Consider the following 16,181-nt stretch of genomic DNA (forward strand, 5'->3'; position numbering starts at 1 on the left):
CACTTTATGGTATAAACTCAGTGAGCTGTTGAGATCTAAGAATGCATTGCCTGAAAATATGGAAGATACAGATTCAAAGGTAACTAACTTTCAATAGCAGTTTGGATAAATAGAGCAGCATTTTTGCACTTCCTGGATTGCTAGATCTTTTCTCCCATCTGCAAGGCACGGGTCAGGAGAGTGAATGAATATTATCCACTTGCCTGGGTAAGTCCAGATCCAGTAACACACAGGAAGCCAGACACTATCCAGGACAATGCAGCCACTTGATTGTCACCCCATCCACCACCTTAAATATTCATTCCTTTCATCACCAGTACATCATGGCAACAGAGGCTTTGCATTATAAGGAGAGACTGGATGGGCTGGGACTTTTTTTTTCCTTGGAGTGTAGGAGCCTGAGGGGTGTCTATAGAGGTTTATAAAATCATGAGGAGCATAGATCAGGAGAATCGTCATAGTCTTTCCCCCAGGATGGAGGAGTACAAACTAGAGGGCACAGATTTAAAGTGAGAGGGGAAAGATTTAAAAGGGACTTGAGGGGCAACTTTTTCACACAGAGGGTGGTGAGTGTATGGAACAAACTGCCAGAGGTAGAGGCGGGTACAATTATGACATTTAAAAGACATTCGGACAGGTAGAGGAATATGAGCCAAATGCAGACAAACGGGACTAGCTCAGTTAGACAACTTGGTTGACATGGATGAGTTGGACTGAAGGGCCTGTTACTGTGCTGTATAGCTCTATGACTCTATGACACTAGTATGTTGCATCTACAAAATATGATGCAGTTACTCATCTCAGATCTTCCAATAGATTCTCAGATCCTGATGACCCACCTACCAAAATTTTGCAGAAGGTAGTTATAGAGTGTGGATGCATCTTCCAAAATTCGACAGATTCTAGAATGGTCCCCTGACTGGAAGGCAGCAAATGTAACCCCGCAATGTAAGAAAGGATAGGCAGAGGAAGCAGGGAACTGCAGAGCAGTTGGCTTGACATCAGTAGAAAGGTACTTGGAAAATTATAATTGGAATTGGACAGAGTTAACATGAAGGGGAAATCATGTTTTATTTCCTAGGTTTTAACTAGCTGGATAAGGGAGAAGTAAAGAAAATAGTGTATTTGGACTTTGAGAAGGCCGCCAATAAGAGGTTGTTAAGCAGCACATAGGAACATTGCCATTTGCAAGTTCCCTCCAGGTTGTACACTATCCTGACTTAGAAATACATCACTGTTCCTTCACTGTCTTGGGGTTTAAACCTTGGAACATTCTAATGGGCTGTCTGGTTCCAGAGGCAGCTCACCACCAATTTCTCAAGACCATTTAGGGATGGCTAATAAATGTTGGCCTTGACAGTAATGCCTAGATCCCATGAAAGAACAAAATACCTAGCAGGAGAAAACTTAAGCTTTGGGGAGCTTTGGAACTAGAGGAATGTCGGTTTCCAAAAACTACCACTGACAGGATGGACCAAATGGCCTCGTTTTGTTCTATATGGGATTATAGAGTCAATCCCAAATTAAAGAAGCATTTTAGTCACTTTCCAGTCTATATGAAGAAAGCTCGCTTACCTGTAAGAGATTGACAAATATGGAGTATCCATTTTCTTCTGCCATTGTTGTCAAATTTAACTGCAGGGAGGAAAGTTATTGAAGATTTGTTATTAGGGGTGATAGTTCTCCTGACAGACAGTCTGAAATGTTGTGAGGTATGCCACTAACTTCATGGAATCATGGAGATTTCTGACAAAAATAAAAGACCATACACCCCCTTGAGTCCATGACAGTTGTAAAAGCACTATCCAACCTGATCTCAGTACCCAACTCTTGCCCCATCACCTTGCAGGTTATATCACATCTGTGCTCATCCAAGTACTTGCTAAGTCTGATGAGGTTTCTTCCACCTTCCACATTCGGGCAGTGAGCTCCAGACCGCCAATGTTTGTTGGGTAATAAAATCCTCTATTTCTCTTTTACCTTTCTTCCAAACACCCCTAGTAATTGGCCTCCTTAATAATATCTATTACACCCATGAAAACTTTATAAAACTTCGTCTATAATTCCCAACATCAGCACATTTGTGCACCTGAGTGGGTGTGAATGTGTGTGTCTGCACATGTGTGTGCAACAGTGCTCATGTGTACTGAGCATGCCCACATACTGTGCACATGAGTGTATGTGTGCACAATGGTTCCTGCTAAATCTGCATTGAACGTAGAACTTAGAACACTACGGCACAGTACAGGCTCTTTGGCCCACAATGTTGTGCTGATATTTTATCCTGCTCTAATATCTATCTAACCCTTCCCTCCCACATCGCCTCCCCCCCCCAATTTCTCTATCATTCATGTGTCTATCTAAGAGTCTCTTAAATGTCCCTAGTATATCTGCCCCCACAACCTCTGCAGGCAGTGCGTTCCACGCACCCACCACTCTCTGTGTAAAAAAACTTACCCCTGACATCCCCCTTATACCTTCCTCCGATCACCTTAAAATTACGTCCCCTCGTGTTAGTCATTGTCGCCCTGGGAAAAAGTCTCCGACTGTCCACTCGGTCTATGCCTCTTATCATCTTGTACACCTCTATCAAGTCACCTCTCGTCCTCCTTCTCTCCAAAGAGAAAAGCCCGAGCTCGCTCAACCTGTCCTTGCTTAACTAATTTTAGGAAGGAGAGACTTGCCCAGTCTAAAACCTACCTGCTTTCCAATACTGTGATTTTGGGATTAAAGGCAGTTGTCCAATTCCTGCCCTGTATATTTTTTGATATCAGGGCAGCAAAAGAAAAGTTGCACCCATTGTGTCATGGTGGTTTAACCTTTTACAATTGGATGCAAATTTAGAAAATACTGGAGTAAGTGATCTCAAGCTATCATTTCCACTTCACATTGGCCATTATTATAGAACTTGCCTACTCCTATTTAAACCCACAAGCTCCACCATGTGAAAGGATGAGGGCAGCAGGTGAATGGGAACACCATCACCAGCTCTCCCTCCACTCTGAAGTGGTGGCCATTCCTCCATCATGGCTGGTACTGCCTCCCCAACAAGATGGTGGGAGCAACTTCACCATCCAGACTACAATAATTCAAGGCAGCAGCTCACAACCACCTCGCTAATTCTGGCCTTGCCAATGGCAATCATGTTCTAAAAATGAATAATAAAATTATCTAAGTTTGGACTCTGTATAATCACAGTTAAATGTTTACAGATATCTATGTTAATGTCACTGTCACAGTCAATTCTGTTCAATGCATTTATATTTGGGTTATTTTAACAGAGCTTACTTCTAAATAACTGGGTTAAAACTGAAAGGTTACAAATTAATATATTAACCATGACTTAGTTAATAATTCAAATGATCCTAGCTGTAGTTTTAGCTAATAATTATTGCTACAACTTTTGGTATTCTTGTTTTTATTAGTCACAAGGCTGTTCCAGAGAGTTCAGTCTATAAAGTGATGGCAAAATGGAGCAAACTGATATCAACATAACAGCAAAGATCACGGCAAAGATTAATTCCATAAAATAATCCTGCTAATTATCTGCAATTCAAAATCCTATCCACCTCTTATATTTTCTGCTGCTTGTATCAGGTATAGCTAAAATTTACGAGAATTAACATTAAGTTAATTTTGAACATTGGAACCCTTACTTGTTTGGAGTCTTGACTATCCTTGGAAACAATAATCATATTTTGAGGTGTGAGTATCTTGTCAATAAAGTGGACCACACCATTGGCATTGATAACATCACTGCTTATGACCTTGGCTTTCTTGTTTAGAGTCAAGATGTTCTGTCAGTTAAAAGATGTAGGAATTAATAACAATTAAAATCATAGTTATCAAAGATAGCAAAGAATATAGCTCAACATAACATATATCCTTGTCTATTATTTATATATTTGAGGTAAAATTCTCCACTTCAGCATCTTGTTTGCTGACTTGAATGGAATGGCCTTTACTGATTCACAGGTAGGCATTCCTCTTAAATCAATGACCACACAGAGGGTTACGTAGACGTTTATCCCATAGAAACTTGCGTTCATAAGGGACCTTTAACATTGTACAGTAAAATTCTGATAACCCAGCACATTTGGAACTTTGGTCGTACCCGACCGATGGATTTTAGGACATAGAACAGTACAGCACAGTAGGGGCCCTTCGGCCCACGATGTTGTGCCGACTTATATAAACCTACTCCATGATCAATCTAACCCTTCCCTCCTACACAGCCCATAACCCTCCATTTTTCTTACATCTATGTGCCTCTCCAAGAGTATTTTAAATGTCCCTATTGTATGAGCCTCTACCATCACCCCCAGCAGTGAGTTCCAGGCACCCACCACTCTCTGTGTGTGAAAAACCTACCTCTGACATCTCCCCTAAACTTTCCTTCTCTGACCTTAAACTGATGTCCTCTGGTATTGGCCACTGCCACCCTGGGAAAAAGGTGCTATGCACCTCATAGTCTTATACACCTCTATCAAGTCACCTCTCATCCTCTGTCACTCTAAAGGGAAAAGCCCTAGCTCGCTCATCCTCTTCATAAGACATGTTCTCTAATCCAGGCAGCATCCTGGTAAATCTCCTCTGCACCCTCTCTAAAGCTTCCACATCCTTCCTATAGTGAGGCGACCAGAACTGAACACAATACTTTAAGTGTGGTCTAACCAGAGTATTATAGAGCTGCAACTTTACCTCGCATCTCTTGAACTCAATCCCCCAACTAATGAAGGTCAGCACACCATACGCTTTCTTAACCATCCTATCAACTTGTGCAGCAACTTTGAGGGATCTATGGACTTGAACCCCAAGATCCCTCTGTTCCTCCATACTGCTAGGAATCCTGCCATTAACCTTGTATTCTGCCTTCAAGTTCAATCTTCCAAAGTGTATCACTTTGTACTTTTCTGGATTGAACTCCATCTGCCCCCAGCTCTGTATCCTGTCTATATCCCGTTGGAACCTACGACAACCTTCTACACTATCCACAACACCTCCAACCGTCGTGTCATCTGCAAACTTACAAGCCCACCCCTTCATTTCCTCATCCAAGTTTATAAAAATCACAAACAGCAGGGGACCCAGAACAGATACCCATGGAACACCTCTAGTCACCATCCTCTAGGCCTGATTGATGAAGGCCAGTGTTGTCAAGCACCTTCTTCACCACCCTGTCTACCTGTGATGCCACTTTCAGGAAACTATGTACCTATACTCCTAGGTCCCTCTGTTCTACAACACTCTTCATGGGTCAAGAGTTTGGATTAACATTCAAATAAAAATGATGCGCTCTAACACATGGCTGTAATATTGTGTGAAACAATCTCAGATTTGCTGCAATAACTAATAGCAGTACTTTTGTCTTTTGGAGACTTACATAGTCACAATGAGTTTCTACCTTTGGATGACTGAAGGAAGAGAAGAAGAAAATGTAAAAGGAAAATAGGAAAAAGAAAGAGAGAGGCTCAAGTTATTACCAAACCTTTCATGATACAAATCATTGCTTTTGCTGCAAATATGGAAATATGATAACCAATTGTGTATAGCAAACCCTCACCAACAGCAATTGGCCTATCCATCCATCTTAGATGTTGGTTGTGGGATAAATGTTTGCCTGTGGTATCAATATCCCTATTCCTCAAATAGTACTATTGAACTATTAAATATTGTACTATTGATAAGACTATTGTACGGTTCCCTTATACAATGAGATGGACTCTGACCTCACGATCTACCTTGTGGTGACCTTGCACCTTATTGCACTGCACTTTCTCTGTAGCTGTGACACTTTACTCTGTACTGTTATTGTTTTTACCTGTACTACCTCAATGCACTCTGTACTAACTCAATGTAACTGCACTGTGTAATGAATTGACCTGTACGATCGGTTTGTAAGACAAGCTTTTCACTGTACCTCAGTACAAGTGACAATAATAAACCAATACCAATACCATAAAATCTTCACAGGGCTGATACACCATCCTAACGTCTCAGCCAATAGCTGCACTTCTGACAACATAGTGCCCCTGTGTATGGCAATCAAGCATCGGACCGATTTGTACATTGAGTTTTTGGGAGGAGGAATCTGATCCCATAACCAATTGTCAACTGAGACATAGATTTTTTTTGCATTTTTCCCCACATTTAGTTCCAGTATTAACACCAAACAACAGGCAGCTTATGCAGTTTGTTCTCATGTAGTTTTATCAGTTTCTCTCTCACATTGTCATTGGAGAACTGGATGGTTTCTCCTTGAAGGGAAACGAGGCTTTTCAAGCTGATTAGCCGATTGTGCAGCAGTTGGTTACATGCCACAATGTGGTAACGGAGAATCTGGGCCATTTGTCCTTTTGATGTCCATTCTGGTATCTAAACATTGAAGACAAGAGTGAGCTGAATGCTCATGGAAAATGACTTAAACAGTTTGCCTTGGAAAATGCTCCAGTCTTGAACACTGGTTCTGGCTTACCTGGGACTCGTTTTTAAAAGCATCATTACTGGGGACGAACACAGTAAAGGGGCCTTGACTTCCGAGTTCAGTCACACCATGCATCTGTGAGGACAGGAAAATAGAGCAGCATTGCTTCATTTCATACCACCAAAGTTGGGATCACAGATAAACAATATCAATGTCAAGCCTCCTTATTCCAGAGTGTGCTTCCACTGAGTGAAGTTTTTAACCCTGGCGATTTAGCTCCTGTGTGGGTAATTAAACACACACACTGCTGCTCAGTAATACACTGCTTCCCTGCTGCCTTGCACAAAGTTCTTCAGATGCCCCAACCTGTCCACTCTGAATCAGAGAAGTTTATCCTTGCTTGCTCACTCCTACTGTTTGTCGTACTCTACTTCTGAAGTTCAGTCCCTTTGACATCAATGAAGCTAAATTTTGGAAGAGAAATATATAGCACAGCCACAGCTGTGTTATACTTTTAGAGTAGGGAAATATATGATGTACTTAAAGTACATAAAATAACATAACACTGCTACAAAGCTGCTTAATGGGGATGCAGGATTGGCATATTTACCCCTGGTTCAAAGGTTATATTTGGAGCAGAAATTTCCTCTGGGTGTTCGCTATTGATGTAGAATTTACCAGTATCAGTGCTGTATCCCTCTTCAAAAACTTGATTTCATTGACTTCAAAGGGATCGAACTTGAGGAGCTTTGTTGAAGACCTAATGTAAGTGCTTGAGGACAAGTTTCTGTCTCCCTGTTTCTGGTTCATGGACGTGATTTTGGTTGTGATGATACTTCATGCTTTCTGCAGTGGTTCAGTTTCCACTGGCTATACGCCTTTTTTGCTCTGTCATAGAGTCGTGGAGTTATACAGTGGGGAAACAGGCCCTTCGGCCCATCTTGTCCATGCTGACCAAATTGTCTCTCTGAGCTATTCCCATTTGATATGATGATGATATATCTTTATTAGTCACGTGTATATCGAAACACACAGTGAAATGCATCTTTGTGTGGAATGTTCTGGGGGCAGCCCGCAAGTGTCGCCACGCTTCCAGCGCCAACATAACATGCCCAGAACTTCCTGACCCGTACGTCTTTTGGAATGTGGGAGGAAACCGGACCAACCAGAGGAAACCCACACAGACATGGGGAGAACGCATAAACTCCTTACAGACAGCGGCCTGTGTTTGGTCTAAATCCCACTAAACGTTTCCTATCCATGTATCAGTCTAAATGCTTTTTTAAATGTTGTAATTGTACCTGCCTCTAGAGCATCCTCTGGCAGCTCGTTCCATATACCCATCACTCTCTGTGTGAAAAAGTTGCTTGTCAGATCCCTTTTAAGTCTTTCCCCTCTCACCTTTAAACCTGTGCCCTCTAGTTTTAGACTCCCCTACCCTGGGGAAAAGACTGTGACCGTCCACCTTATCTATGTCCCTCATGATTTTATAAACCTCTATAAGGTCGTCCCTCAGCCTCCTTTGCTCCAGGGAAAAAAGTCCCAGCCTACTCAACTCAAGCCTTCCAGTCCCGGTAGCATCCATATGAATCTTTTTTGCACCCTTTCCAGTTTAATAATATCCTTCCTATAGCTGTGACCAGAACTGCACGCAATACTCTGAGTGTGGTCTCACCATGACTTGTATGGTTGTAACATTATGTCCCAACTCCTGTACTCAGTACCCTGACTGAAGAAGGCAAGTGTGCCAAATGCATCCTTCACCACCCTATCTACCTGTGACACCGCTTTCAGGGAACTATGTACCTGTACTCCTTGGTTTTTCTGTTCTACAACACTCTCCAGGCCCTATCATTTACTGTGTAAGTCCTGACCTAGTTTAACTTACCAAAATGCAACACCTTGCACTTGTCTGAGTTAAATTTCATCTGCCATTCCTTGGCCCACTTTCCCAGCTCATCTAGATCCTGTTGTAATATTAGACGACCTTCCTCACTGTCCACTATACCACCAATGTTGGTGTCATCCGCAAGCTTACCAATCATGCCACTTTCATTCTTATCCAAATTGTTAATAAAATTGACCAACAGCAGTGGGCCCAGCACTGATTCCTGCAGCACACCACTGGGTCACAGGCCTCTAATCTGAAAAACACCCCTCCACTACCACCCTCTGTCTCCTTCCACCAAGCCAATTTTGTATCCAATTGGCTAGCTCACCCTGGATCCCATGTGATCTAACCTTCCAGACCAGTCTACCATGCGGGACCTTGTCAAAGGCTTTGCTAAAGACCACATAGACAAGTACCGCCATTCATTAATCCTCTCATCTTGTTCTTCCAGAGCTTTCAGGTTTTGCGTGTGAGCTATCATTTATATCTAACACCTCCATACTTCACCATTAAGTTCTCCTATTTTCTTCAGGCAGCTCATTTTTACCTGGAGGTGGTAAAAGAACTGGGATGAGGCAGCATTCCAAAACATCTCCTGAAAGGAAAGGGTGAGAGGTCATCTTTGAGTGGCTGGATTGTTCAGGTAACCAGAACTGAAAATATTTGTAGATTGACTTTCTAAACTGAAGAACTGGTGTCACAATCACTGAACGCACCTTGTATATGGTTCCTTTACACGTAATTCCATCACCCACATAAGTTGCGAAACAACTACACAGTCGTTCGTTTGGTCCCGTGTGATTACATTTGGCAAATGCACTGCAACCACCGTTGTCCTGAAATAAATGGAACAAAAATGTTCACTCATTGTTCTAAGTTTCTGGCCAATTAATTACTCGGTTTACATTAAGGCACAATAAGCACCAACACTCGTACTCACCATCCGACAAGGATTGATTGGTTTACATGTCTTTCCATCACCTTCATAGTTAAGCAAACAATTACACACTGCCTAAAAACACCAATTAGAATTAATCCGTCAAAAAGTCATAAGCAAAAATCAACAAGGTTAATAATTATGGGGCATAAATTAGATAAGTAAGTACAGTAAAACTCTATTAATTATGGGTGGCATGGTGGCGTAGCGGTTAGCATAGCGCCAGTGACCCGGATTCAATTCCCGCCACTGTCTGTAAGGGGTTTGTATGTTCTCCCTATGTCTGCGTGGGTTTCCTCCGGGAGCTCCGGTTTCCTCCCACATTCCAAAGACGTACGGGTTAGGAAGTTGTGGGCGTGCTATGTTGGTGCCGGAAGCGTGGCGACACTTGCGGGCTGCCCCCAGCACATTCTACGCAAAGATGCATTTCACTGTGTGTTTCAATGTACATGTGACTAATAAAGATATCTTATAATCTGGCACGCTTATCAACCGGCAAAACCCTAATCACTATAGTTTAACAACACTATGACCACTTTGATCACTTTGCACTATAACGGACTGTTTTTTTTGTTCTAGTTGTATTGTTCCTTGTAAAAATTGGGTATAACATGTTTAATTTATTTTTTTCTTGTGAATGTTGCTTATCTGATGCTATGTGCCTGTGTTGCTGCTGCAAGCAAGTTTATCATTGCACCTGTGCATACATGTACATGTGCCTATGACAATAAACTTGACTTTGACTTTCACGCTGACCAACAAGCACCCATCTACACTAATCCTACACTAGTCCATCTTATTCTCCCCACATTCCCATCAACTGCCCACAGATTCTACCGTTCTCCTACACACTAGGGGCAATTTACAGCGGCCAATTAACCTACCAACCCGCACGTCTTTGGGATGTGGAAGGAAAACGGACCACCCAGTGGAAACCCATATGGCCACAGGGAGAACATGCAAATTCCACAGAGTTTCATTCCATCTGAGGTGAATTTTCAATTGTGCAATGCTGAAACAATACAATGCCATGTGATCAAATTTCTAGACCAGAAACTTCACCGGTATATCTGCTTTCATTGGTTCTCCAGCCAATTCCACCTGTGGACAGGACTGGACCATAATATCTACCCCTTCCCAACAAAGGAAAAGTGAGAGGGGTATTAGAGGACTGACATAACACATCCATCTGCGCCCCAGAGTGAGCTAACCTTTGCATGAGACAAAAGTTGGGTGTGAACTGGGCTTTGCGGAGTTATTTTGACCTACCTGGTTTGGACCAGTTTGCGTGCACTCGGCATTGATGTGGCATCCTCCATTATCCTCCAAGCAAGGATTAATTTCTTAAAGAACACAAAGAATGGAATGAAACCTTTTATAAGTTTGTAATCCTGAGTTTATTGGAGTCCGTAGCATTGTGATTACATTACTGAATTAGCAATCCAGGGGTTCTGGATGCATAATCCGAAGACCTGTGGTAAAATCCTCCCATAACAGCTGGGGAATTTAAACAGAATAATACAAAATAAAAAGTTTGAGTCCACAAAAGCACCAGCAGGAAAAGGGGGGGACTTCAGGAAAGGGGGTGGTGTACATGCACCTGTCTACATCAATGGTGCTGAGGTCAAGAGGGTTGAGAGCTTCAAGTTCCTGGGAGTGAACATCACCAACAGCCTGTTCTGGTCAAATCACGTAGATGCCATGGCCAAGAAAGCTCACCAGCAGCGCTACTTCCTCAGGAGGCTAAAGAAATTTGGTATGTCCCCTTTGACACTCATCGACTTTTATCAATGCAGCATAGAAAGTATCCTATCTGGATGCATCACTGCTTGGTACAGCAACTGCTCTGCCCAGGACCGCAAGAAACTGCAGAAAGTTGTGGACACAGCCCAGTGCATCATGGACACCAGCCTCCCCTCCTTGGACTCTTTACCTCTTGCTGCCTTGTTGAAGCAGCCAGCATAATCAAAGACCCCACGCACACAGGACATTCTCTCTTCTCTCCTCTTCCATCAGGTAGAAGATACAGGAGCCTGAGGGCATGTACCACCAGGCTTAAGGACAGCTTCTATCCCACTGTGATAAAACTATTGTTCAGTTCCCTTATATGATGAGATGGACTCTGACCTCACGATCTACCTTGTTGTGACCTTGCACCTTATTTCACTGCACTTTCTCTGTAGCTGTGAACACTACTCTGTACTGTTATTGTTTTTACCTGTACTACATCAATGCACTCTGTACTAACTCAATGTAACTGCACTGTGTAATGAATTGACCTGTATGATCGATATGCAAGACAAGCTTTTCACTGTACCTCGGTACAAGTGACAATAATAAACCAATACCAATACCAGCATGTCAGCTAAAGAAAACCCATCTGCCTTCCTTTCCTTGTCTGATGTCTGTGTGATTTCAGACCTCCTGAGTCAGTTTAAATAGCCCATGAGCCTACTTATTTCAGGGACAATTACAGATAGGCAATAAATGCTGTCAGGGACATGAGATTCTTGCAGCTTCCATCGGGCAGGAGGTACAGAAGCTTGAAGTCCCACACCACCAGTTTCAAGAACAGCTACTTCCCTTCAACCATTCGGTTCTTGAACCAGCCGGCACAATCACTACAGTTTAACAACGCCATGAACACTTTGATCATTTTTCACTAAAGTGGACTTATTTTTTGTTCTAATTGTGTTCTTTCTTGTAAAAATTGTGCATAATTTATGTTTAATTTATGTTTTTCTTGTGAATGCTGCTTATCTGATGTGATGTGCCTGTGATGCTGCTGCAAGTAAGTTTTTCATTGCACCTGTGCATACTTTACTTGTGTATATGACAATAAACTCGACTTTGACTTTGAGGGTGAGCAGGGGCAGAAAACCCCCAATGATCATCTGAAAACAATGTAAAATGGGCCATTATAGATGTGCACGCACACCTTTGTCCCATAATTTTAGAGATCCCTGCATGTGCCACTCCAAAAGCCAGCAAAATTAAATTCTTGCATTTGTCTCCGAATGTTGCTCTTAACAGTACAGCCCTCGCCCCATGAACTAACAATAGAAGTTCACTGTTATTCCAAAAAATTGCATGTTGCATTGCTATTGCTCTAATATAATATTAACAAGGCCCTATGTAAGTTACTGGATGACCTTCAAAAAGGAATTTCATTGTACCCTGGTGTATACGACAATAAACTAATCTGAATCTGACTCCGAATCTGAAAAGATCATGGCTAAGTAGTCAAACCTGTGAAAAGTAACACTGACCTTTTATTAACAACATTAATTTGCAGAAAACAGTAGGAACATTTGTTTTTAAGGGAGAAAGCATCTTAAACTACTTAAGACTTTCTAGACATTTTAAAACACTTGAATCATGTTACTAATCATGTTTGTAGCATGTTTGCTTTTCCCTTGGTGCACTGCAGTGTATTACACCAGTGTTGGAATGCGATTGGTGTAATTTATGGAGTCTGGTAGCACTACCTCAAAGACCAATGACCTGGGATCAACCCTGACCTTGGGAGCTGTCTGTTTGGAGTTTGCACGTTCTCCCTGTGACCCTGTGGGTTTCCTTCAGGTGCTCTGGTTTCCTTCCATATCCCAAAGACATGTGGGTCGGTAGGTTAATTGGCCGCTGTAAGTTGGTCCTTGAGTGCGGGTGAGTGGTGGGATCTTGATGGGATTATGAGGAGAATATGTTACAGGGAAAATTAATGGGAAAATGGGATCTCTCTCCAAACCAGCATGAAATCAATGGGCCAAGGTGGCCTCCTTCTACGTTGTGTGGAAATCCAATAGAAATTGGTGAGTCTGAGGTCTGGGATTCTGTGGGCTGACAGGAAGCCTCAGGAGCAGCTGATGGAGATCGGAGACTCCAGGAGAAGCCAAGGTGGAGGCTGGAGACCCAGTGAGTAGCCAAATGGGTGATCAAAGGCTCCAGGAACAGGGCCAGGTCAAATAATTCTGGCAACTACTGCAGGGGCCAGACGTTCACCACATAGGTAGGAGAAGTGGTTGAATATAAAAGTGAAAGTGTAATCTGTTATATTACGTATAGTGGAATACTATAAAGAGAAATGGGGGGGGAAGATGTGGGAGGGAAGGGTTAGATAGATCTTAGAGCAGGATAAAATGTTGGCACAACATTGTGGGCCAAGGGGCTGTACTGTGCTGTAGTGTTCTATATAATATAAAAGATATCTTAAATATTATATTACTATAAAAATAGTAACTTGACAACTGTTAAGATTAATGAAAAATATAACACAGTGAGGGCTGGTGTTTTTAGAATGATTAAATGAGCTGAAGGTATTTGTAGATAATTCTTACCAATACAAACAAGTCCATCACCAGTGTATCCTGCTCGGCACATGCACTGTCTTTGTCCTGGGAAGGTCTTTTTGCAGTCTGCATTTACTGAGCAGCCCCCATTGTCTGTCTCACAGGCATCCACAGCTGTGGTAAACAGGGCACCGGAAGAGGTCAGAGATTTCATTGCATCCTACGAGTAATGTTACTCAACTAGCGATGAACAGTGCGGTTTGATAACTCTTAACCACTCCTGGCTGCAAAGTTGGATTGTTTGACAAAGCTAACCAGCTACTCGGTGGATATTAATCTAACCTTTGTACTCATTAATAAAAATCTGTTAACTATGCTGGAATTCGATGATACTTACAGTGCTGAGCAAGTTATAACTTTTACCTGCCAGGGGAAGTAGTGTCCTTATTAGGATGTAAATCATAACTAGCCTTGGTCAATCAGAATTCAATCTATACATGGGGCAGGAACTTTGCTGATCAGTAATATATGTACATTTGAGGATTAATGTGAGAAGGGATCAATGGGATCTATTCTACTTTCAGATAGTTTTGAGTCTTTAATTTGCAACAGACCAAAATAAGGTAGGTGAATATTTGAATTTCATGTAGTTGTTTGCCTGTGAATCACCAATGGGTCATGGTTAAATCAAGGAAAAAGACATATCTTTCCATCATTGTCTGTAGTTGTATCACACTGGTTCAGCTTAGTTATCTGACTGCTCTTACAAAGCAGAGTTGATAACCCGTAAGGTTCCACCCCCAGTCAATGTTATAGAGTCATAGAGCAGTACAGTGTGGATACAGGCCCTTCGCCCCAACCAGTCCATGCCGACAACTGGCCCCACCCAGCTAGTCCCAATTTCCTGCGTTCGGCCCATATCCCTCCAGGCCCCGCCCCTCCATGTACCTATCCAAGTGCTTCTTAAATGATACTATTGTACCTGCTTCAACCACCTCCTCTGGCAGCTCGTTCCATATACCCACCACCCTCTGGATGAAAAGTTTCCCCTCAGGTCCCTTTTAAATATTTCCCCTCTCACCCTAAACCTATGCCCCCTTGTTTTGGACTCCACTACCCTCGGGAAAAGACTGTTATTGTCTACTTTATCTATGCCCCTTATAATTTTAAACATTTCTATGAGGTTGCCCCTCATTCTCCTACGTTCCAAGGAATAAAGACCTAGCCTGGACAACCTCTCCCTATAACTCAGGCCCTCTAGTCCTGGCAACATCCGCGTAAATCTTCTCTGTGCTCTTTCTAGTTTAACCGCATCTTTCCTATAACAGGGTGACCAAAACTGTACACAGTGTTATCAGAACCATTGAATGCTTGTGGATATCACAGTCTCAGTGGGCATATTTCCCAGCCTAGAGCTGACAAGCCCGCAGCCACCACAACAAGTCTGCAGAAGACCAAGTTGCCCTGCCGGCTGGACTCCATAAGGAGCAGTGCAGGTGTAAAGCAGATGATGCCATCAACAGTGTTGGCATACAGCAGCACTGGTGGCCAGGACTTCTGCAGGGATATATAGGCAAGTCTCAAACTTAGCTCTGGCATGGGAATGGAAACTCCAAGGGAAACGTTAATTTAGAACAAAACCAGAAAATGCTGGAAACACTCTGCAGGTCAGGCAGCATCAGTGGGGAGAGAAACAGTTAATGGCTTAGATCAAAGACCCTTTGTCAGGACTAAGAATGAGAGAAAACTATTTCATTTTAAGTTGCAGAGAGACCAGGGGATGTCAGCAGAGGGACTAACTGTAGCTGTTTTTTATTGTAAGACAATTAACATAATTGCTGAAATAAAGAAGTATCAATCTCACTTGTGGAATGACATATAATTTACAGGAGGAATCAGGCCCAACTCTATCTCCTCCCACCTCTCTTCCCCTCACTGTATCAGTACGTCATATTCCTTTTGTGATTATCTATCTTCCCTTTAAATATACCTCTGCCATTCTCCCAATTAATTCTGCAAGTTCTACATGCTAACTTAGTGCTTTAAGCAAAACAAATATTACACTTTCCCCCTTTCCCTCCCCCTCCCAATCCTCCTCCACTCCTCGCATATTTGTCCCCTTTCCCACAAACCCCCCTCAAGCCCCCCATCGTCCATCTTCGTTCCCCCTCCCCCTTCTGGTTCCATCCACCCACTATACATACAGTTCACCTGTAGGCTTTCCCCCTCCCCTCCTTTACTCCCCCACCCCCACTCTCCTATCTGGTTCCACCTGCCATACACCTCTCCCCTAATGGTTCCCGTTCTCACCTCCTTTACTTCTCAGGTCCAGCACTGGTAGCACTTTGTGTTCCTGCTTATTTCCCTCTAGCAGCTGTCTCCAACCTTCACCCTCACCTCCCTCTACATCACTCCACCTGCCTCGCATTTCTCTCTGTCTGCTTCCATCTATCATCCACCTGCCACTGTCTCCCAACTCCACCCCCTCCCCTCTCCTACCTGCCCATCATCTTTCACCCCCTCCTCCATCCACCAATCACCTCAGACCCCTGTCTTGCCACTTCTCCTCTCCTCTTTATACTGGCCATCCCCCCTCTCCACTCTCAGTCCAAATGAAGGGTTTCAACCTGAAACGTCCACAAT

General features: G+C 42.9%; 1 protein-coding gene across 1 annotated transcript in view; it reads right to left on the minus strand.

The window, feature by feature from the left end:
• The window catches only part of LOC127578574 (stabilin-2-like), a 154,609-nt gene that overhangs the window by 36,968 nt on the left and 101,460 nt on the right, over window positions 1–16,181 (minus strand). Inside the window, 9 exon segments of the mRNA XM_052030723.1 lie at window positions 1,576–1,635; window positions 3,657–3,797; window positions 6,229–6,375; window positions 6,476–6,559; window positions 8,863–8,910; window positions 9,032–9,151; window positions 9,256–9,327; window positions 10,522–10,595; window positions 13,587–13,712. Of these exon segments, the coding sequence (XP_051886683.1) occupies window positions 1,576–1,635; window positions 3,657–3,797; window positions 6,229–6,375; window positions 6,476–6,559; window positions 8,863–8,910; window positions 9,032–9,151; window positions 9,256–9,327; window positions 10,522–10,595; window positions 13,587–13,712 (872 nt within the window).

This window comes from Pristis pectinata, chromosome 15 (genome assembly GCF_009764475.1).
Source record: "Pristis pectinata isolate sPriPec2 chromosome 15, sPriPec2.1.pri, whole genome shotgun sequence".
NCBI classification, from domain to species: domain Eukaryota; kingdom Metazoa; phylum Chordata; class Chondrichthyes; order Rhinopristiformes; family Pristidae; genus Pristis; species Pristis pectinata.